The sequence below is a fragment of the Anser brachyrhynchus genome (assembly GCF_964034855.1).
Source record: "Anser brachyrhynchus genome assembly, chromosome: 8".
Lineage (NCBI taxonomy): Eukaryota > Metazoa > Chordata > Aves > Anseriformes > Anatidae > Anser > Anser brachyrhynchus.
In genome coordinates this window covers 21,783,470-21,806,855 of record NC_137702.1, presented here as the reverse complement: position 1 = coordinate 21,806,855, position 23,386 = coordinate 21,783,470, and the positions used below count along the sequence as shown (strand labels likewise).

At 47.8% G+C, this 23,386-nt stretch overlaps 1 protein-coding gene across 1 annotated transcript in view; it reads right to left on the bottom strand.

Moving 5' to 3' along the window:
* The window catches only part of XPR1 (xenotropic and polytropic retrovirus receptor 1), a 100,059-nt gene extending 77,419 nt beyond the window's left edge, over positions 1 to 22,640 (bottom strand). Inside the window, exons 1-2 of the mRNA XM_080601988.1 lie at positions 22,299 to 22,640; positions 16,301 to 16,352 (exon numbers count right to left, since the gene is read on the bottom strand). Coding sequence (XP_080458114.1) covers positions 16,301 to 16,352; positions 22,299 to 22,367 — 121 coding nt within the window. The 5' untranslated portion in view covers positions 22,368 to 22,640. The remainder of the gene's footprint in view (positions 1 to 16,300; positions 16,353 to 22,298) is intronic.
* Between the last annotated feature and the right edge of the window lie 746 nt (positions 22,641 to 23,386).

Sequence of the window (23,386 nt, the reverse complement as noted above, 5' to 3'; positions counted from 1 at the left end):
ACCACTTCCACACGCAAACAGCATGAACAGAGGGAGGCCAGAAAGATTTCTTCCATCCCTAAGAACTTTATCAGAGTACATGCTTAATTCCACACCACTGACAGAAGCTAACAGCAGAGTCCAAATAGAACGAACAACACCCCCCTCAAAAAGAAATGGTTCAAGTACATGAAGAGGAACCTTAAAGAGATTAAATGTAGGAAAAAAAAATAAACTCCTAAAATATTATTCTCAACGTGCTTTCTCAAACAGTATGCGCATCCCAAAGTTGTCTTTTACAGAACGGCATTTCTAAAAATTATTACAGAACAGCATTCCTAAAAATTATTTGCTTACTTTCACCTCTGCCAAACCCTAAAAATACTATGTACCGATTCTCCCTGGAAAGCAAAACCATACCCCTTCCAAGGGGAGGGCAACGGGCGTCCACCAGCCTCAGCAAAAACGCCGCTTCTCTGGCCAGAGGAAGAGCAGCATCAGGAAACCCAGAGGCCTCGGGCATGAGGAGCACCATGAAGGCAAAGCTGCCACTTGCTACCTCTACAAAGCAGGCTACCTGCCACGTCCTGCACCCTCTGCCAGTGCCAGCTGCTCGGGAAGCTTGAATGAAGTTTATTGTTCTTGGCAGATTTTGACACCAAAAGCCACTGTAAGACCGGACGGATGGTGGAATGAGGTGCAATCTGGCTCTCATTTAAGAGGTCTTCTTTGTGACCGAAACTGTCGTTCTGCTGTGAGGTACTCACAGAACCACATTAGTCCCATCGCTACACTGAAAGGATAATTTCAGGAAAAATAACACAAGGAAGGCAGCTTGCAATAGAGCAGCTCAGGGAAAACAAAACAACAGCACCTTTAACTTACCAAGTGCCGCACAAGTCCGTGAAATTGAAATAAAACAGAAGAACAAACTCCAAGTTGCTCAGAACCAACCAACAAATCTCTTTGTGTGCCTCAATCATAACAAAATCACAATGAAGTTTCGACGGCCGTGGTCTAACACTGCTCAGGGCTTCTAAGAGAAGGCACACCACCAAACATGGAGCCTTTCGGTATCCCCCACTTCCAACGAGCCAAGAGCCAAAACTGCCAGTTTCAGCACACCTCATAGCCTGTGTTTTTCAATACTGCAGAGCTTTCTCCAGAATTTCAAGAAAATTTTGAAGGAAAAAAAAAGGATGCAAGAAACAGCCCATTCAAACTAGGTAACAACTTCAGAGGCAATGCAGGACAACACAAACCTCCCCAAACACAAACCCAGGCTCTCTCCTGCTACCCTGCAGCAGGACAGCCATTCCTGCCCACATCAGATCTTCTCCTATGGGATCCAGTAACATTCCGGTGACAAAATTTAACTGGCACCGCAAAACCAACCCAAAATATCCTGGCTGCTGGTTCTTGCAACTTCTGAAGCACAAAAAATATCCTGGACAAAATTTACTCCAAGATATGAGACAAGCCAGGATGCCTTTCAGGTAACCTAACAAATCCATTTTAACAACTTGAAGGAAAACAGTGTTGTGTACAGGCAGTGTGCCACAAAGCCATAATGCTCTGTAGTAAAACAAGAGCTTACTCTTATCCTATTTTTTTATTTTTAATGAACATGCAGAGCAAAACAGCTCAATGCAATCAGGCGTGGGTTTTCCCCCTTGTCAAGAGCCTTCTGCAGAAACTCAAGTTCACTCCTCACCCAGAGACTGACCCACGATCTTCCCCTCCGCTCCCTAGCGGTTGCGCATAACCCAAGTGCAAGCTCTCGCACTTCAGTTTTATGGAATATACAGCCATCTTCAGTTACCGGGCACTAAATTAGCTCTCCAAAAAAATGAAAAATGAAACTCTGTAGCGCATCAAAGCAAGCCACAGCCAGACTCAAAAACTGCTTCTCCCAGAATTAGACACCAACTCCTGCTTCAGTCATGAATATTCCTTGCTACACAGTAAGGAGAAATTTGAAGAAAATAAAGGTAAAAAGACAAGAGAAAGCTGTTAAACAAGATTTGCCTTTACAAGTGATCTGATATCACAAATAGTACTTGTACTTTGTGAACGTAACAGATTTGACAGGAGCAGTAACTGGAAACAGATTGCAGTTGACATGTTAACGTATTTCCACTCTTGATTTAACAGGCAAGTCTTCAACTTTCAACCGGTTTCCTAATTTGAAATAAAATAACAATGAAAGAAGAGAAGAGAACCTCGCCATATGCAAGGAAGAGGCCACAGCTAGTAGCAGCTGGTTTCTTCAACTTGCTCTTTCTGGACCAGGACAGAGAGCATTTTAGCAGATTAAGTTCTTAAACCACTACAGCAAAGTCTGTGCTATTCATTTATTTTGTTATTAACAGTTCAGAGACTTTCAGGGCTTGCATGAGTTTCAATTCACAGAGAACCTACAAAAATTATCATTCGGAACATAGTTTTAAATTTAACTCAAGTTCATTGTATACAAACCACAAATGGAAATGGTTAAGGGCAGAAGATACCGTGAAAAATATCTATTTGCTCTAAAAACTATTTATTTTAAGTGAGGAAGGTTGATAACAAATGCTCAGTAGACATGCAGGTAGAACATCTCTCTTCAGGTGATCCATTCAGCGCAGAGTACATTCATTTGTTATACTTGGCATTTTTAAAGAGGCAGAAGGGCCAGCTAAAACACCTGAAATATCTTCATAAATTTAAAACTTGCCTGTTAGCACTGCGGATATAATGTGCTGGGATGTAACCGAACTTGTAAAATTATGCCTACAGATGAACTTGAACAAATGTCTTTGGACCACTTGTCTCTTTTCTCACCAAAAGGACGTAGATGCAGATATGCTCGAGGCTTCTGGAGAGCACCGAACACTGCCACATAAGCAGGATGGTCCAGCAATAAGAGCAAGGACGCAGGAGAGAACAGAATGACAGGTTTTAATTCTGGCTAGATTGGGCAGTGACTTCTTGCATTTCAGATGAATAAAAAGCAGTATCACAGAAAAAGCAAAAAGATAGCCTTTCAGCACAGCTACCTAAATACGGCCATTTAGGTGACAGTATCTGGTTAAGTTACAAGAACTGGAAGGCATGGGGAAAAAAGACACAACACGAGTGCCTACCTGTAACACAAAAGGCAACTAATCTGTAACATATTGCTGGTTTCATACTCCTCCATTTGAGAAAAATACACTCCTTAATAAAACAGACATAACAGTTCCTGGGCAGGTTTTACATTCAGACTGCTAATACAGGTGTGCCAAAAAATCTCTCTTTTCTCCCCAAGAAGAGCGTTCTGAGAACCACAGAGGCTGTCCTATGTTCCCTACAGCTACCTGAAGATGAACTTTTTACCGCATACATAACTACATAAAAGATGGCTTTCCACTAAAAATAACCCAGTTGTTTGGGCTTTGAAATGCAAGAATAAATATTCCAAGAGAACAAACGACATCTCTGTTAAAAACAAAAAACCACAAAAACAAATTATTCACATTATGTCGACAACAAAGAGCCTGTCTGTTCAGGTAGGCCTGCTTCAGAGCTGCCACTTATCCCCGCTTGCCAGTTCAGTTTGTGGCAGCAGCATAATCCTCCCTCTTTGATCAGCTCCAAAACTGCTCGTCTTGAACAGGCAGACGTGGGGAACGGCCAAATTGTGCCATCAGTCTTCTTCCCAGAGCCTCCCCGGCCTGAAAGCGAGCACCAGACAGCAAGTAACAGAGCTGGCTTCCTGAATTAAAGATCAAAACATCTGTAAGTAAATGCAGGTTGCTGGGCACTAGCACCCAAACGGAGAGGTTTTCCTCCGACACAGCAGAAGGGACGGTGCATGCCTAATGCCAGGCCCGCAGGCAGACCCCGTGTAGCAGTGCCAGGCACCCCGGCAGCGTCCTCTTTTCCAGCTCTTCTCAGAAACAGCCAAGGTCCTTGCAACTGAACTATGAGCCTTCCTCTCCACCAGCAAACAGCCCCGCTAAGTGCAGCGGAGGATAAAACCCAGCAAACTCGCCGGCAGACAGCATTCTCCCCGCTTTCTTTAGGCTTCGCCAGCCAGCTGAGCCTTCGCTTTCAGTGCTGAAACCCGCTTGCTGCCCCCCAACGAGGAAAACTGAAGCTGTGATAAGCCAGCTTTCAAACGAAGATCAGTGTACTGTTATCCAAAACAGATTAGCGTTGTGCAATTCGGAAGCTGCGAGTGCTCGGCAGCTGCACTCGCTTCCGACGGAGCAGAACTGAATTCTAACTACAACTCGGAAGCGGGACGTGGTATTAAAAACTCCATGTCTCGGAAGATTAAGAACAGAACAGCACGACCAAATCCAAATCCATAAATAAGACTCCAACACCTTCTCTACAGAAAAGGTGCCACCCTGAACATGCTATTTATAAAGCAACAGGATCCAACAACGCTCAAGCACCCAAGCACACTACTTCAAGCACTACCTCATTTTTGCTAATTTCTGCAAATGAACTTACAATTAAGAGAGAACAACAAAATACCGGTTTTCAAGCAGGCCAAAACATTCGCTTCGCCTTGCCAAATGGCTGGAAAAAGTAAACATAAGAATGGGAACATAACTCATGGTGGCAGTTTTCTCCGTTCCTTTGCATTTTGAACAAACATTAGAGCCAAATATTTTCGTCTGAGGAAAACATAATCCAAAGAGATGAAAGTACTGCAGTTACAGTTATGGGCTACTCCTAAAGCATGGAAAAAAAGCTGTTTTGACATCGGGTAATAGTCTGAGAGGGTTGATTTTTATGACCGCTGCTTAAAAACCTCATAGCAGCAGAACCACACAAAGACTGCAAGGTCTGATGGATACCTGGAGAGCTCAAGGCAGTTGTGGTATCTGGCGCTAGCTCAGCTTCTTCCTTTTTTTTTTTTTTTTTTTTTTTTAATTAAAGTATTTCAAGCAGGATCCCCTGTAATTGGTATAAAGGGGCTGGAAGCAGTTGGAGGGTTTGGGTATCTTTATTCAGTATTCAAATACAATCACTCAAAGCCCACACCACCAGCCAGAATCTTGAGTTTCTTGTGTCGCTTCCCCTGCTGCAGCAGAGAATCCCTCATTTATCTGCTTCTGCACGTGGTGTTTGTCCAACAAAGGCAACAGAAAAATTGACGTCTGGCTAGGAGCCATAACAGAAACTCTCCAAAAGATCAGCATAGGTGGAAGTCATGATGAGGAAAAGCATAAATCAGGAAGAGAATATCGCCACTAGCCTTTTTTTTATCCACTCTGGATCACAGTGATTGATCCAGTTATGTGCAGAACAGCACACTACCCTAATATCCATTTCATATTTAATAGGTAAAGCTTCCAAACATCTCAAAATAATTATCATACTTGAGGCCAGCCACATGCCACAGTGGAACACTAACAAAAGAGGAAGAAAACAGAACAAAAACAAGAGCTGTGGCCAAGGATAAGAAGGGAAAGGAGTAGAAACATCTCTTCCCAAACCCATCCTGGTACAACCCATGTATCTCAACAACCATGAAATCACTCCTGAAATTAAAATAGGATGCCAAACTCCACCAGCATATCCTGCTTACCATGAAAGCAGGATTCAGTAGAGTTACCTTGCACACAGGAGACTGCAGAACTGCCATAACTACGGTCTGCTGCCTTTGGTTTCAAAATAGCCAATTAACAAATACTTTCATATAATTTAGGTAGAGAGGCCCTAGCCTTTAAGTGCACACTGTAAAGCATTTGTGCGGCTACTGAAATGCCAAGCGAAGGCTTTGGCAAGGCAGCCGCACTGCGTTAACCGGGGTAGGGGAACTTCTCAGCTGGCGACAAGTTCCTGCATCAGCAGTTCCTGCCTGACAGCTGGGCTGCGCCCGCCCCGGGATCCGTGTCCCCAGGGAAATGAATTCCACGTCTGATGACTAATTCATTACTCGGATTTGTGCTTAGGCAAGACCAGGCCCAGATCAGGCACCTTCCAACGCTGAATTCCTGCTCGGCCGGAAGGCGAGCGGGCGCGCATCTGCCCCATTAGCACGGCGCACATCAGCCCAGCTCCACCGGCCGGGAACAAAAGGCAGAACTGAATCCGTAGGGGCTGGATGCAAGCAGGAGAACCACATGGGAAATTGGCACAGATCAATTCTAACCGAGCTGCGTGCTGGTTTCTATAACTGGAGATGCTCGGTACCCCTGGAGCCTTTGAGACTCCTGGTTAAAGCCTTATTGAACACTGACAGCAGCAAACTAACCTTCCACGGGGGTGAAGGTAACACCAGGGCCAAAGACACCAGTTGTGGAAGAAAAGGGGCCGTGCCCATTAGCCGGAGCCCAGAAGCAGCCTGGCAAGCTCCGCTCAGCAGCGTGGCTCAGGCACAGCCCAGCTGCGGGCAAGCAGAGGGACCTGGGCACCTCGTTGCCCCCCCTGCTCCTCCATGCTTTGAGGCTTCACTGCCAAGAAGACATCTGCTGAAGAGAACGATATTAAAGCTGTGGCAGGCTCCCCATTGCTCAAACTCGCACCTGATATGGGGTATTTTTGCAGGGTGTGATGTGCTCACCAGAAACAACAGCCAAGGTTATTACAGCAGATGCGTCTGACCAGGTGTGGCAAATGCTGCAAGCTTGGTATCCTGCCTCTCCTTTCTTCCTCTACCTGCTAGAAAAGGAGGTTCCATTCAGGACCCATATTTTACCAACTTATCCTCTGAAACATGAAGTTTTAACGAACAAGTCTTACCAGCATCCTTCTAAAACTACAATATAAACAAATATTGTGCGTTAAGAACATCTCCTACAGCATCTGAAACCCAGAAATGAAGCCTCTGTACAGACAGCTATCATTTGTGAGTACTGACGCTACGCCTGTTCAATCACAGAAGAGCCAAACGCGCTCTTTATCCTCCCTGGGAAGGTTTCCTTTCTCCTCTCTGGGCAGCCTTCTTGTCTCTAGGCAACTCAGTGAATTATAACCTCTTAAAGGCTTTAAAAGGACATGAAACTTCCAAGAAACGTTTCCTTGCACCTGTATTCACCAAGGTCAGAGCAGAACCAAGCCTTGACCCAGCTTCTAATGAAGGAATGCATTATCCTGTTACTGGGCAGGGGGAAAATTGAACCTTTGTCTTGGATTGTCGCGGAGTTCAAGGAACATTTGGCACATACCAAGGAGCAAAAGGCTCTGAAGTAAAGGCAGAACAACATATCAGGCTCTCAGATTGTTTATTTCCTCGCCACACCTGATCATTCCTACTTCTGATTATGGAAGACAAAGTCATACCAAAACACTACGGTACACAACAAACTCCTTCAGCCTATTTATAGAATTTGCCTTATAGGTACATCAGCCAATCGTGCTCGTTATTACCCCATTTCGCTGCATTGCCTGTGACTCACTCCTACAGCTCTGCTCACGGGGAGCTGCCTTTGGAAAGCGTACCTGGGTTCACAGATCAGCAACCACAGCCACTGCTGCTGCCGCCCCAGCACTAAAAGACACTCAGCCAACTCACTGAAATATCGATCGGCTAGAATAGGAAACGAAGCAGAGAATGAAGGTTTGGAGCAGTGAAGGCCATTCTTCCTTGTAGCTGGCATATAACAGGATGGACAGCGAGACCTGCTGCTTGGTACCGAAGTGCTGGGTTTCGGCAGAGGCGAGGAGCTCGGTGTGGGACAGGTACGGGCACAGCAGCACCGGTGTGCAGCTCTGGGACAAGGCTGGTCCTGACTCTCGCCCATCTTTTCAGCTTCTCTGCACTTCAGCCCCCACACACACTGGGAGCATTTATAAAAGCACGCTAATCAACGAGAGGAAAAATAAAGCCAAGATTATAAACGCGGCCTGGAAACCAAATTTACCTCCTGTTGCTATTTAGAAGGGGCATTTCAGCACACAAAGAATTCTCCCCCCACGTCCCCCCCCCCCCCAAAATACGTGCCTGAAGCTATATAGCACATGCAAAATAAATTGCATTTATATTGGTATGTTATGGCATGCAATTTCCCTCTTCCCAATCACACTGACTGCCTCCCTTGTTAAGTCAAATAGCCTGTCAGCTTCTCATCAGGAAGTAGAAATTGGTTTTTCCATCTCCTAGGAGATAAACAAGGCTTCCTCCTCTGCAGTGGGGAAGCTGATGCCGAGCCTGCAGCCCAAGGACAGCGCTGCAGGCCGCGCTATGCTCACCCGGGAGCTTTGCACGAGCGCAGCGGCTGAGCCCGGGGTGCTCCGTGCCCGCCATGCTGCTCTTCGCCTCCCCGTGTGCGGTGAATAACCACGCTCACAAGGAGATTTGTGTATTTTCATGGAGTTTTCTCTGTGGTCTGTAGCTCAGCATACACAACCTGGGCTTGCGGTGCTGCTGCCTTTCTGCTAGGGACCTCTAGATGTTCTTGTGAAACCCCGGGGGGGGAAAAGAGCCTGCACACTTCTCTGCAGCTTTCCTGAAGCTCCATCCCTTCGCAGCTCACCTGCGAACACAACCATTGGATTTCATTTTTATGTTTCAGTTGTACGAATTCAGGGGAAAAGGGTTACCACATTCAACAAAAATAGCATAAGACATTTGGAAATATATTTATTAGCTAAATGGCTCTATAATAATGGAATAATGGGAATAAAATGCATCATTTTTAATCTCATTTTTTTTAAACTGAGGCTTTGTAAAGCCAAGATGCTGTAATTTTGCAGTTTTAGACTATAACTAAAGATTGGGTATTTACAAAAAGGGTATTTGTATTTTTAAATGAGCCTATTATCCACTTCTACTCTAACGGGGTCAAGCTGCAGGGCTACAGACACACTGCGAATAGAAGAGGCAAAGCGAGCCCAAGCCACCTCAATGACCAGCTCTTTAGTGACTAGCCGCCTTCTTACTTTAGGAATCAGGAGAAGGAAGCATGACCAGGAGTGGGTTGACTTGTCACCACATCCTTACTAATTTTAAAATTGCTTAAAGAGACAGACCTTGTCATCTTCTGAGAAGGTGATCGGGATAGCCACCGCACAGCACGGCCTTACAGCAGATGACGGTAACAAAACCGAGGGGCTGCTCAAGTAGGAGGGTCCCTGGGGACAGCCCTTGCTCCTCCTGCGCTGCAGCACGCAGAGCTGTCAGGACTCCACGGGGTACTGACAGCCGGGCCATTTTTCTGAAGCATCTTACAAGCAATTCTGGTGCAGAAGAATGAGATTTCCTTCCAGGGACAGCCTGCTCATTCCCTGCCCACAGCATGCATTTTTAAAGAGAGAAGAAACCCATCGAGTTTAATTCATATTGCATTATTCACCAAGTAGCTACAGTCTCATCCCAAATCTTAATTGTCTAATAATTCAAGCCACCTATTTCAAACACGGCTCCGAAGCAATGACTAGAGAGCCAGAGGCTGCCTCCTACACGCGCCGTAAATCTTGTTGTTACGATGTCTATCGCAGCCTTTTCTGAAAGGCAGCAATAAATACCGACCTCCTGTACGTACATGTGCATCGTTGCTTTACAGCTACAGCCAAAAGGCTCTTTGATGTTTTGCTGCTGTCCCAGGAGCGCTGCACTGAAGGCACGCTTCTCTGTCAGCCTTCCAGCTTTGCGAACTCTTTTTCTGCTTTCCAACCCTCAAGTTCTGACCACTAACACAAAGCCTGGCACCTACCAGGTCAATTACAAACACCGTTAATTTCTCTAACCACTAAAAAGGCACCGTACTGGCCTTTTTAAACTACCGGAAGGCAAAAGCAGGAAGGGGAAAAAAAAAAAAAAAGCATTTCTGATGTTGCCGTTACCCCACACCATTAAGGAATAATCTCCAGCCCTCCTGCAGCTGGACTGATAAGCAGTTTGCAGGCTTGCAAAAGAAACCTGCCTGTAGGTACAGCCCTTTCATACGGGCCAGCCAGACCCAGCTTTTCCTGCTGCCTTCTGAGCCACGTACAGCTCTTTGATTATCCCACGTTTAACAGCTCTCAGTACCACAGGATGCTTAAATAACAAAACAAAGCATATAGAACAAAATTAGCAAGCAATTAACTGCCCTTCTCCAGCCCCGGGAGCAGCCTTGAACCTGTGCTACGTGGTGCACCTGGGACTCGAGTCCCTCACCCAGCGTGAATGCCGGAGAGAGCTTTGAATCACAGAGGAAGTCCCCCAGAAACACATCACTGAGGGAGGAAAAGAAAAGAGAAAATAAAATAAAGGCGTGCTCAGCAGCGCCACGAGCTTGCCGGCTCGTGCAGGCAGACGAAGCAAAGCAGAGCAGGAGCTGGCCGTGGAGCAATCCCTCCGAAGGTGAGAGGAGGTTCCCGGCCAGGGAGATTTGGCAAGAGATTTTGGAAGCATGAGATTTGGCAGCCCATAGGAACCAGCCACCAGGAGCAAGGCAGGAACCCGAGCATGCCGGTCCCGAGGGGCGATCGCTTGGTCCTCGGTAAGTCTGAGCAAGTCCTGGTATCAGAGCAGTTGGGTCTGCACGGCTCCAAACGACAGAAAAAGGCACGTGCTGGTATCAGGCACAGTGCGGGCAGTGTTGGAGCTGACTTGCTGCGGGTATCGTACCGCTTCTGACAGTGAGATTACTTATACATGAGAACAAGTCCGCTGTAATAACTTCCACCGAGGCATCCGTGCTCCGGATATTTTGGTGGCCATCCAGCTGTTCCCTCACACTACTCTCCAACCATACTTGCTGTTTACTTTTCAAATTTTATTGCCCTAGGTAAGAGACACCAGACATCACCTCCTCCTCCAAGCGCTGGTACACAGCCAGATTCTCCCGTCTGATGTTTGTGTGCTCTGGAAGCTAACATTTGCAACAAGCCCAACGACCCATTTTTCTAGAAAGCCCAGTACCTGGCAGAAGGTCTCCAACTGGGAAGAGGACCACCACGGGATATTTTTTTTGAATTTAGAAAGCAATTATTGGTACAGAGGCCTCCAGACCGATTGGCACTGCACAGGATCCAGGACCAGCTCCATGGACACCGACCTTCAGCCACACGCATCTTCCAAAAAGGACCCCGAGCCCCAGTCCTGTATGGGTGTGAAACAACCCATAACGACGTGGTGAAACAAAAATAAAGCATTAATCTGCTTGTGGCTGCTTCGTGGTGGTTGACGTGAAGCGGTTCTGCTGAAGCCTCACTTAAACTCTCCCATGTCAACAAACCCTCAACCCGCTACAAATAAGTTTATGCAATTGGAAAGAAATGTTTATTTTGACATAAAAAGAAGACAACTGTGTATATACAGACAACCCCTAAGTCTTTGTTCAACCCTACAAGGCAAGGCTGCACATAATGAACAAGACCTGTCACAGTCTCTTAACTTCCCTTGGAAAAAACACGGTGTGAGTTCCCACATCCTATCTTACTCACTAGGAGTATTTATCACCCTGAAGAACGCTCTTTTGTTTATTTAGCAACAGAAATAAATCCAAACGACTCAAAGATCTTTAGCTGTCAGCTAACACGGCTAGCGTATTACAAATTAGAGCAGGAACAAGGCTGTCACCACACAGGACACACTGCCAGTGCTGGCACATGGAGAACATCCCAAACTCGCACCCCTCGCTCTTCTCATCCAGAGCGAGCAAAGAGGTGAACTTGCAGAGCACGAGCACCAGCAGAGGATCTCCTCTGCCACTAAAGCTTTTCCCCTGTGAATCAAATTGTATTTAAAGTCACCTATTAATTTTGGTTTGGAGTTCAATCTTCAAGCATTCCTACTCCTCGCTTCTTCTCTGTTACAGCATTGCAGCTTCACACACGAGCAGCGATCCCCGTTCAAGCCATACCACTGGAATTTGGGATTGAGGTTAAGTGGAGTAAGTAATCTCCGTAATAAGAGGATACAACGGAACGGTTCTGTGCCATCTGATATTACAACAGGATCTGTTTACACAAGTATTAAAGGCAGGTTAAATTTCAATATCTGAAAGACAAATATTCTAGGAAATAATATTTAGAATGGACCCTGTCCATTCAAGCAGATAATCAGAATGAATAATTTACAGCCACACTTTCATCTCCGCTGCAGCTGGGAAGAGCTGAATCCTAAGGAGCTTGGGGAGATGCCGACACATCTGCCCAGCAAGTGGAATAATCAGGAGGACACCGGTGGTCCAGTAACCTGTTTTACGTGGGGAAGACTCAGACAGGCAGCTGTAGGAGGAACGAGGAATGCAGAAATCAACAGGCTCGTGGCGAGGTCAGTATCTTGTGCTTTTGCGATAGGGCATGTTCTGCCTCAAAAAACAAGCACCACGCTATATTTTCACCTCTAAGTTGTCCCAGCTTCTTCCCGAGAGGAGGTGAGGATGGGTGCCTGCTGCCACCAACCCGGCACACTCACACGCAGACCCTTCTGCCCATCCACAAGGCTTGGGAGCTGAGAAGGATGTCCTGCCAGCACCGATCTGCTCAGAGTGGTTCATTAACAGGAACTAGCACGTAACAAACAGCCAACAAAGCATTCTCCAGAAATTCAAGCAAGTCCTGTCGTACAACTGGGAATCAAGCATCATTTGACACATTTTCCAGTGATGTGGATGAGATCAAATTAGCAGACTACATACTAATTCTGTACAGATGTGGAAGGATGGTGCAGTTTCAGTGGAAAGCCTTATAAAAAGATGAGGGGAATCTAGAAGCGTAGCACTGGCATAGAGAAAACTGTCATTACAAGGTACACAAACGGGGAAAAAAAAGTCAGATCTTTGAACAGATTAAAGAAACCTACGTGTGCAACTAGCAACTGCCAAAAAAAGACATGCAGACAGTCTGGTAGGATTCTGATGAAAGACAGGGAGCCAAAGCACCTTGCAGACTGCCTGCTCCTGCAGAAGGCAGGCTACAGCTATAAACAGTCTTCTCCTGCCATACAGCTTTGATAGCTTTTTACTTATTCACATCTGTTTTTTCATTGCTACTTAATAGTACAGTCTGCGTTCGCAACCTGAAGGTGGGAAAGAACAGACGTAGGTACGAGTCAATTCAGCACAATGAGAGGGGTCACCATGGAAGTAGGTAACCAGCAGAGTAAGAATGCCACAATTTCGATCCAAGATCCTCTTCACAGCAACACTTCTCCCACTAGAATGGCAGCAGCACCATCAGCTGCACAGCCTGTGAGTCATTTTGAAGTTTGCTTTGTTTACCCATGTCCCAACCACAGGCAGGAGATTCCCAAATACGAACCCAGTGACTGCTGTTAACGGGGGGTGGCTCACCCATTGCTTGCCTCGCCTACTGCTAACACCATGCCTTCAGTGATCAGCATGTTTTAAACAGCTCCCAAGTGCTCCCAGCATACTACTAAGCATAGGAAGCGTTCCTGTATGCATAGAAATTTTACCAACCGATACAGTAAGCAGCCTGCAGCAGAAATCGAAGGAACTCATTCACAAATCCTGAATTACAGGCGTAGCGGAGCAGCGTAAAACCTAGGAACAGCCTCGGCTTTGGCACACAAAGCTCCTTTCACGGCCCGATGTACTGGCTGAAGATTAGCTCTACAATACATCTAAGGTAAATCAAAACCAACTGCGCACGTCTACAGCATCTGGGATCAACGAGATCAAATGAATTTTAGTTAAACCAGGCTAAAATGAGATTTACGCTAGGCTCACGCAGGGTAGGTGGTTTTTAGTAGCACCCTGCTGTAGTTTCTGTGCTAAGCTCAAAGGAACAGAAAAGCATCCTCTGCAAAATCCGCGTTAAACTGGAAACATGCAGGCCAACAGGCAGCCCCTGGCAATACCTGCTCCATCCCCTCTGAAGTACCAGGAACCTGCTCCATCTGCTCTGGCAGGGACGAGGGAAGCGTTTCGGGCACAGCCTGCGTGCAGTCGCACAGTAACCCCAACATAAGGCTTTGCTGAACCATGCAAACCTTCCCTACAGCTGCAGCTGATGGCAGGACATCTGTCATCCTGATACCTCGGCGCTCCCGTCGTCAATGGATGGGTAAAGGATCCGCTGCCTCAGATACAGCTGCCCTCGCAGATCCAACAGCTCAACCAAACCAGTCCAAACAGCCTGGTCCCGACCTAACACACACTCGATTTTTAGAGAGGGAGCCAGAAAATAAGAAGCAAACCAGATTCTAAGCAGAGAGAAAGAAGGGAGGGAATTAGCACACTGCAAACAAACTTAGAAAGAAAAACCAAGCCACCCCGCACGCACTCCCATACCACTTAACTTACAAAAGGCGCAGGAATTAGGATAGCTGCTCTACTTAAAAGCAGCTCAGGCAAGACAGAGACAAATCTGAGCAGTTCAAAACAGTTTGGATCACTTTGTTCTCTACAGTACAGAGGAAGAGATCTGATCTCGAAATAACGAGCAGAAGATGCTTTTCATAACTAGCACGATGTTAAGTCATTATTTTCCTTTCTGTTGATGTTTTGAAAGCATCAAAGGAGGCAGAAGTTTAAATTTTAACATTTAAAAAACAACAAATATATTAAACCTTTTTATTCTTCCCTTCCCAAGCATGTTTAGACACAAACATTACAGTACATACAGAACATTATATCACAATGAGTAAGGGAAAAAAACCACAAAATACCGAATTACACACTTTGGAGTTTTGTTGTGTGAAGCTAGCCACCTGTGCCTTACCCATAAGAAACTTTAGGAACTAAAATGCAAAGGATCTGCACGTCCCATCCATTTTAAGATGCACAAAGTCCCACCCTGTTGGTAAAACAGTTACACCTAGGGAAGGAACACACAAGGCAAGGAGCTTCTGGCTTCACTTGGAGCACACCCTGCAGCCATGAGTTACCCCACAGCAAGCCCTGTGCCCGCAGGGCAGGCCCTGCAGAAGATGCTCGACCTCTCCTGCAGGACCCGAGGAGGTGGCTCACCTGTCCCTCAACCCCAACTGATCCCGGGAGCTCAGCTCCACCTGCAGCTCAGAGGCAAAGCCGCCCTGAAATTCCAGCAGAACCCAGCACATCATCCTCAAACATCACACCACAAAGTTTTATTTGCTCCCACTGTTGATAACACACTGACAAAAAAAAAAAAGGAAGCCTTGTAAACGCTCCAGTCTTCTATAAAACTGATGCTGTGTTACTTTTTCCCCTCAACAAAACCAGTAAACTGTCTTTAGGAGTTAATAAAGATGGTCGGTTTGGCCTACACAAAACATAGAAAACATTTTGTGCTGTCTGGGGGAGAGATCCTCCGGGTTTGTGGGTTTTCAGGCAACTTTGTCACTCAAAAGATACAAGCAGGACTTCCCCCTTCTGTCAGTGTATTGTTTGCAAGCTGCATTTGTGTTTTCCAAAGCCCACACGCTTTACCCATGTATTTGAGATGATGCCAGCACCACAACCGCCTGCCGGTAGAAATTCAGTTCCAGGACCCGCAAGTGAAGAGCAAAGGGTGCGACTGATTTAACAAAGTAAGTGGGCTGAGACAAATAAGCAGCCAAGTGTCAGGTTAAATCTAAGAGTTACACCTGTCTGAGCATTGCCTCAAAGAAGTTTTCAGCTCAGACTGCACCTCAGAAAAGCATCACTAAATATTGCCCCGTCACAGCCCCATTTTGTCTATTAACCATCGCAATTCTAAAATTCTTGTAAAAGAGCAAGTAGAGTTAAACCCAAAAAATAGTATTCCACATTCCACTAATGAAAGCACGGAGGTCAAAAACAGTTTGAAATCCCCAGGAAGGGCAAATAAATAGGGACTGAAGCAACATAAACCATTCAGTACACCAAAGACAACAGAAGGAAGAAGAGAATAAGGCTATAAAGGACTCTGTGGAGAACTACTGCACTTATCACTTAAACTATTCAAAATGCAGAGAGCTTAAAACCATATGCTGTATTAAAATCACTTATCTAGAGGATTCAGTGGCAATAAACACATTCAAACACAAAATATACTCATGCCAACGTACGGGAGGTAGCACAGCATTCAGGGAGCGCCCGGGACGAAAGGACAAGACTCTCACAGCTCCAGCCAGCGGTGACAAACCAGGAGCCAGTGTCTCTCCAGCACAATTATCTCCCGAAGCCGCTAGCTGCCCCAGGAAAACAAAGGTCTATTCTCAAGCGATGAGGAAAGTACTTCCACCAGTGAATGTCCTTATAAGCAAGAGGAATCCAGCTGTTGAAGTCCCAGGCTATACAGAGACAGTTATTGTTCTGGTGACAGAGGACAAAGAGTCCTAACAATCAAAAATAGCTCGCAGGCTGCGAAGGGCCAAGCGCTTGCCCATCAGTGTATTAAGTTTACCAATTTTGGAGGACTGAGGACAGAAAAGTAACACTACTGTGTGCCCGGCACCCAATGCCAAGAAAAACACGATGCTCAGTTGCAGTTCGCTTACCTTCTATAGAAGGGGCCTGGTCCACAGCTGCATATAGCATCTCTTTCAAAGCCTGGAGGGGAGAGAGAGAACAAGGAATGCTGTCAGCAGCAACAACAAAAAAAATTACATTGTTTTGATACGCCTGTTTGAAAACAAAAGCAATTAAAGTCCTTTTATCCCTCCAGACTGACACCCAAAGCTACGGAACGTGATGCCAGTGCTATTACACGCATCTCTGTTAACAAAAGAAACACGCGTTCACGTTTACTGACTGCTTCAAAGGCCTGCTACCTTGCTAATCTACAAAATTTATCCCAACCGTATTTATAAACATCTCCCTTTGGAAAAAATGTTTCCCAGTTGGTAGGATGTTAAAGGTTTCATAAAAATACAAACCGTGGGATGACACAGAAAGGAGTTTGTGAAGACGAACAGAGGAACAGGAGCGGCAGGGATTTAGCACTGTTATATAGTACAGCAGTGCGGAAACGCACGTCTGAGAGCTGAGGAGGACCTGATGGACCAGAGCAGGGAGCCACAGGAGGCTGCCTCCTCTGGAGAAGGACACCGAAGGGCACGGCCAGCAGAGGCCAGAGCTACTAGCCAGGCCCTTGCCCTGCGGAGGAGGCAGCGTGCTGCTCCTGGGGATGGCCGGAGCCAAGGGCTAAAGGCGTGTGCTGTTGCACATCACAAGCGCATGCAGGAATCAAGTAACTTGGATCCTGTGTCTAATGGAGTAACTCAAAATGTAGTTTTGGAACCAGAGGCAACTAGGAAAGGTCCGTTCCTATTGCAGGACGTTCATTTACACGCACACCACCATCACTTGGTGAGGAGAGGCATCTTAACTCACGCAAAGAGCGCAAGCATGTTTTGCAAACTCCTGCTGCAAGAATTGCGTTTTATTCCTAGACTTTTGGACCTCCAGAAATCTAACACACAAAAGCCATTCGGGTCTTTCAAGCTTCCTGCCCCTGCCTCCCGTTACCCAGCAGGTCCCAGAGCTCCACAACCCCTCCGCTTCTTGTGCCCCCCTCCCTCCCCCAGGGAGAACATCCCAGCCTCCGACAGCTGCCCTAACAGCCCCATGGGAAAAACCCCACGCTCAGCAAGTAGAAGCTCAGCACTGTTGTAACATGGGTTATGAGCCTGCTAAGTAAATATAAGGTCTAAAGGACACGTCTGTTTATCACGGGCTATCATAGGTGGCCGTTGAAACAGGCAGCTCAGACATCTCTCAAAGGTCTCGTTCCCAAGTCCACAGAGGTCTCAACAAAGGTCACTTGCATAATTGTTTTCCCAGCTAAGCCGTTGCTGAATGATCCTCATTCCAGTGACACAGCTCCCTCCTTCCCTCGGTTCTGTTTCCATTCCTCCCCAACACCGGCCGCTCCGTCCCCTTCCTCCCATGACTCACCGCCCGCAGCGCGTGACCCGGTTCCATGCATCGACTGGTCAAAAAAAAAAAAACAAAACCCAAACCACCCACAAGCCACCTTCCCCTTTTTCACCCTGCTCGTCATCCTTGCCTACCTGTAACTTTTTCCACGAACCAGTGCCGCACGAGGCAGGAGAAACAACCCCAAAGATACAGCAGTTGGGAAGCCACGCCGTACCCCAGAGGGGCGGCACGCTTCCCATCGCCGCTCTCATCGGCCCCTTAGCGTGGAGGGACCAACGCCGGAGGTCCCGTGGGCAGCAGACCCGACACCAGCCCCTGGAGGCGAGGGTGAAACCCAGCACATTTAGTCCCCTGCCCACAGAGCTGGTCCAAAAAGCCACCCATCACTGTCAGCTTCACACGTTTAAGAATTACTCCTCCAGCCCTCAAATGAAACAAAAACATGGGGTGGTTTGTTTTTTTTTTTTTAAATTGTGCTTCTGACACACCTTGTATAAACTTACATACACATATATCAGACAACAACAAAAAAGCAGAAAGAAAACACTTAAAAATGCAACTGTCTAGCCACAGCAGTGAGCAGATTCAAGGACAAAAGCCTTAAAACGCTGGAACAAAGCGGCTGGTTTAAGTGACTAGTTTGCAGGCTGCTAATGCTCTCCTAAGCTCGTCCGCTAGCACCCAGAAGGACAACTAGTGAAATAGCACAACAGATTTGTGTCAGGAGGTGGCAAGCTTGGGTGCGAACTGCCTATCATGAAGCACTGTTTGAAGAGCAGAGCTGGCCACGTCCCAAAAACTGAGAGACTGCTCCTGGAAGAGGCTGAAGACGAGCAGGCTACGCGCACGGCGGCTTTTGCTTTCCACGCCTACTTCCCGCTGCAGGCTTTGTCGCAGAGAAACGATTCTTAAAACTCCGCAACCTGCTTCCCCTACCCAAGGGGGAAAGCAGTTAACACCCGAAGTCTCCTTTAGGAGGGAAAAAGAGTCACCTGCTCCTACATCCTACCACCTCCACCATCCAAATTCGGGCCTGGAGTAACTGTTCCCATTCTCCTCCTTCCCCAGAGGCTGGGATTTCAGAGGTATTAAGCACTTGTTGTTTTCAAACATCAGCTAATTGCTTTTTTCTTTAGAACCCCCCACAGCAGGGGGGTGGAATTAGAAGATCTTCAAGGTTCCTTCCAACCCAAACCATTCCACGATTCTAAGAACTTTTCCCAAGAATTGGTGGATACTTCTCAGCCTTCCCTGCTCTAGCAGAGCGCACAGCGATGAGTTAAATACGCAGGGAAACATAAGTGTAAATAGACTACGTGCTGAAGAGACTTTTAAGAGCTCACTAAAGAGACTTCTGCACCCAGATAAACAAATTCAGGCCAGATAAACTGACACAAAACTGCCATCTGGCAACTGTAAAACTCCACCGAGTTCCCAGCAGACTGACAGGCACACACACACTTGTGTCGGGAGGCCTGAGCAGACTGAGCAATGCTCTCCTCCTTCTCCTGCAAGCACTTCAGAGAGGTACACACTGGCAGAGGAAATTTGTATCATGATTAAGGATAAACAGAGGCCCGGCAATCCAACAGTTCCACTGCATCTACAAACGCACATTAAATGCAGTAAAGAATGGGTTCAGAAAGAAACCATCAGCTGAAATTCATCCGTGAGTCACCTTAATTTGTTCAATTCTATGTCAAAAAGCAAATTCTGTTGTCTGACACAAAGACTGGATTTTGTTTCGTCTCATGTTTTCACACCGAAGGAATCAAAGAGTAAAGGAAGGGTTCAAAACCTAAGGTTTTAAGGCAAGAAGCAGTGCTGGAGCGAGCCTTTACCCCGCTGGGGAGGCCACTAGCTCTGCAGACAACAGGGTGCCAGACACCCCAAGCCAAAGCGCTCGGACCTGGCCTTAGCACAGAGAGGGCAGCAGGTGCAAATCTAAAGATGTGAGCAATCTTTAGAGTGAAAAGTCAAATCAAGTCAACCGAGGTTTTCGTAAAACACTGTGTAAATGCTCACTCAGTCACAGCCCATGTCTTTGTGAAAAGCTGAATGAGACAGAGCAGTATGCATCACCATTCTTCTTTTTCACTTGCCAACTGCTCTTTCTTAAAAAACAGACACACAGTAATGGCACTGCAGTGCTTTCGCTGAAAAAAAAATAAGAATCCAAGCTATAGGTATCAACGTATATCTTTTTCCTTGTTTAGACAGGGAAAAATCTATTCATTTTCATTAAACTCTTCCATGGACCAAGTACCCGCCCCAAGTCTGGGCAACTTGCACACTTCCTACAATCACAGTTACAGTAATTAAACGGGTCACTGTTTGAGGGAAAGATCGCGTTACTGATAACAACTCAGAGGGCTGTAAATCAAAAAGAGGGCTGTAAATCAAAGACCATCTGAAAGTGAAACTACACATTCAGATATTTAAAACATTGCCTCGTTCTTCTTCTTGACATCATCAGCAACAGATTACATCCTCCTAGTCTTATTGGCCATTTGTGCAAGGCAGAGCTCCTTGTAGCCTCGCTTGTCTTCAAACCAGAGCCTTCCCACCTGGAGAGGACCTCAGGGTCTTACAAGACTTAGGGGCTGCGTGAAAGTCACCTGCTCTCCAACGGAAAAAGCTACGGACATCAGAGTTGAAAAATCAGATGACTACATGTAAGCCTTATCAACAGACTGCCTTGAAGACAATTGCTATTCCATCTTCCGGTCCTTTCATTATCATCACTAACCTGTCATGGTAAGTCCCTGCAAATGGGACTGATCTTTTCCGAGTTAAACACAATGGGATCTCTCACTCCGAAATGGTAACTGATTACTGCTTTAATTAAGGAGAAGATATAAACTGTCAAATAAAAAACCACGTTAAGATATTTAAATGAATTATACACATACATTTTTAGAAAAAAAAATTACTACGATGCACAATGTAAGAAGTATTGCACACAAACAATGAAAGTAACATTTGCCAAGCAACAGCTTGGCATTTCTCTTGACAAAGGAGGGTTGCATGCTTCTTGCCCCGAGTATCACCAACAAGTAAACCAAGGTAGCGCCGCGCTCCACACGACCACCAGCCACTGAATAATAAATGCCAGACTATTGCACTACTGGAATATGCATGAGCAGCAGGCTGACTCACATTCAGCCAGCTACAAGGCTAACAAAGAGTTTTGAAACTTACTACTAAAAGGGAGGGTGGGGTTTTTATTTTAATTCACTCAATATTCAGCTATCGCTATCTGTCCAACGAGGAGAACGCTATGTCTAGAAAGGGAAACATCTATAAGGAAGATTTTACTGAAATCTACCTTTATTTTAAACTGGGATGGGGGAAGGGAGAAGGAGAGAATATCAGTGCCCTAGTTAAAACATCTGAAAATTAACCTCCTGTAATGAAAGCAGCAGCCAATGCGCAGCAGAGTTCTTCACGCCTTAATCGAGGTGTCATAGTTCGCTAGGTCTCCTTCACCCTCCCTCGACTTCCATCTGGTCAGCCAGGAGCGAAGCCTTCTGCACATCTTTTTTCCTCCTTGACTTCCCCTCCAGCCCCACCTCCGAGCCTTCCCTTAGGACCACACGCAAGTTTTCTGCTCCCAAAAGCAGAAAACAACCCCAAGAGCTCTCGCACAGATAATGCATCAAAGACCCGATGCAGAACTAATCTGGTACCGTACTGAGACAATGGGCTCCCTCCTTCGCAAAAACTGATGTCTTACTTGGGCAGCTCGTTTGCAAATAACTCAGGTAGATCACAATTTTGTTCTAAAGTGAAACCTGCCTGCAGTTTTTCTTTAGACATCCATTCCTTTGCACTCAGGTAATGGAAAACAAAGGAGTGGTCAAAAGGGAAGATATAAACTTTTCAAGTCCGACAAGAATAACACAGCAAGCTAAGATAAGCATGGTTTCCTTGCGAGAGCAGACAACTTCATAGGGATATGAGAAATAAATCACTATTATGGTTCCAGAGAGAAAACCCTGGCCCTCGAATGATAACAAGCGTTGAGTGTTTTTTTTTTGCCTGGCTCAGCGGGTCAAGAAGCCCGCTGCCGACGGCTCTCCTGGAATCAGCTTTCAGCCGGCCAGGTTTAATTATTACTCGCGGAGATGACCGGTGCTGCTGGGGAGAATATCTCGAAGCGGTGACAGCGAAATAAGCAGCGGTTTTACCGGGGATAACGGCCTCCCTGAGCACCAGCCCAAAGCCTAACAGCGGGCAGGAGCCCGGGCTGAGCTGCTGAGGTGTCAGCGCGACCTTCCCACAGCAGGCACCGGGGGCTGCAGGGGGGGGCCCGGGCCAAGCCCAGCACCCCCAGAGGGGGCTGGAGGAGGCTCGGGGGGGACCTCCGGTACCGGGCTCCACGAGACGGTGCTGCCTTGGGGTGATTTCTGATTCACCCCCCGTTCTTCTGACCTTCCCGCTAGGCCGAGAGGGTAGAGGAGAAAACGGGCTGGGCGCGGACAGCCCCCGCGGCCCCATCCCTCCGCGCTGCCCCTCGCTGAGGGGAACGGCGGCGGCGGCCTCCCCCCCGCCCCGGCCTGCGCCCCCCTCCCGGTGCCTCCGCCGGTGGGACCGGGCAGGGGCAGCCCCCACCTCATACTGGATGTACTGCTTCCGCCACTCGGGGGTGATGTGCGCCGCCAGGTGCTCGGCGAACTTCATCCTGCCGCCTCCTCCTCCTCCTCCTCTGCCGCCGCCTCGCTCGCTCCGAGCCTCTTCAGCGGCGCCTGGCCGCCAACGGGCCGCCGCCGCCGGTACTGGGGGGCGGGGGGGGGCCTCCGCCGCCGCACATGGGCCCCCGCCCGCCCGCCCCGCTGCTCCTCAGGCGCCGCCGCGGGGCCTCCTCCTCGGCTCGGCTCGGCTCGGCTCGGCTCGGCTCGGCTCAGCGCCGCCCCGCCGCCGCCGCCGCCTCCCCGGCCGCCGCCGCCGCCGCCATCTTGCCGCCCCGCCTCCCCGCCCCGCCCCGCCGCCCAGCCCGCCGCCGGCACGGCCGCGTCGCCACGGCAACCGCCGGCACCGCCCACTGGGGGCGGGGTTTAGGCGGGCTGGGGGCGTGGCTCGGTGAGGCCCCGCCTCCTCCTCGTCGCCTCAGAGCTGGCCCCGCCCCTACGCGCGGGGCAGGAGGACGGTTTTTTGTGGGTTTTGCCCCAAAAGCTGGCCGTGGGGCCGCGTGGGAGCACACAGCGCGTCACCCCGGGGGTGGCGGGCAGCCAGCGGGTGTCCTGGGCGCTGCAGCCCGCAAACCCAGCACCCGGAGTAACCAGAGAAACCCCCCATCCCCTGCACCTCAGGTCGCTTCCCAGCCGCCACGGGGCAGGTGGTTATCGCTGATAAACCACGGTGGCAGAGGCACAGCAGAGGCCGGGCTCCTCTCCCTGCCCATCGCCATGGTCCCCAGCCACATCTCCGGGTCCCCCTGCCACCGGAGCAGGGCACCCAGGGGCCGTGGTGGCACCACGCTGCGCCAGCCCCTTCCCTGTTCCCATTTGCACCACGACTCTCTCCGTGCTGTTTCGGCCAGGAAAAGATAAAAGAACCGGCGTTACTTGCTTTTTTTAAACCAAGCGAGGAGGAGTCGGGAGTGGGCTTTCCGCCAGCGCAGTCTGGCACATGCTTTGTTGAGAGCATATAGAATAATTTATAAATAGCGTGTTTTTCTTTTAAAAATATATACTTTTAAA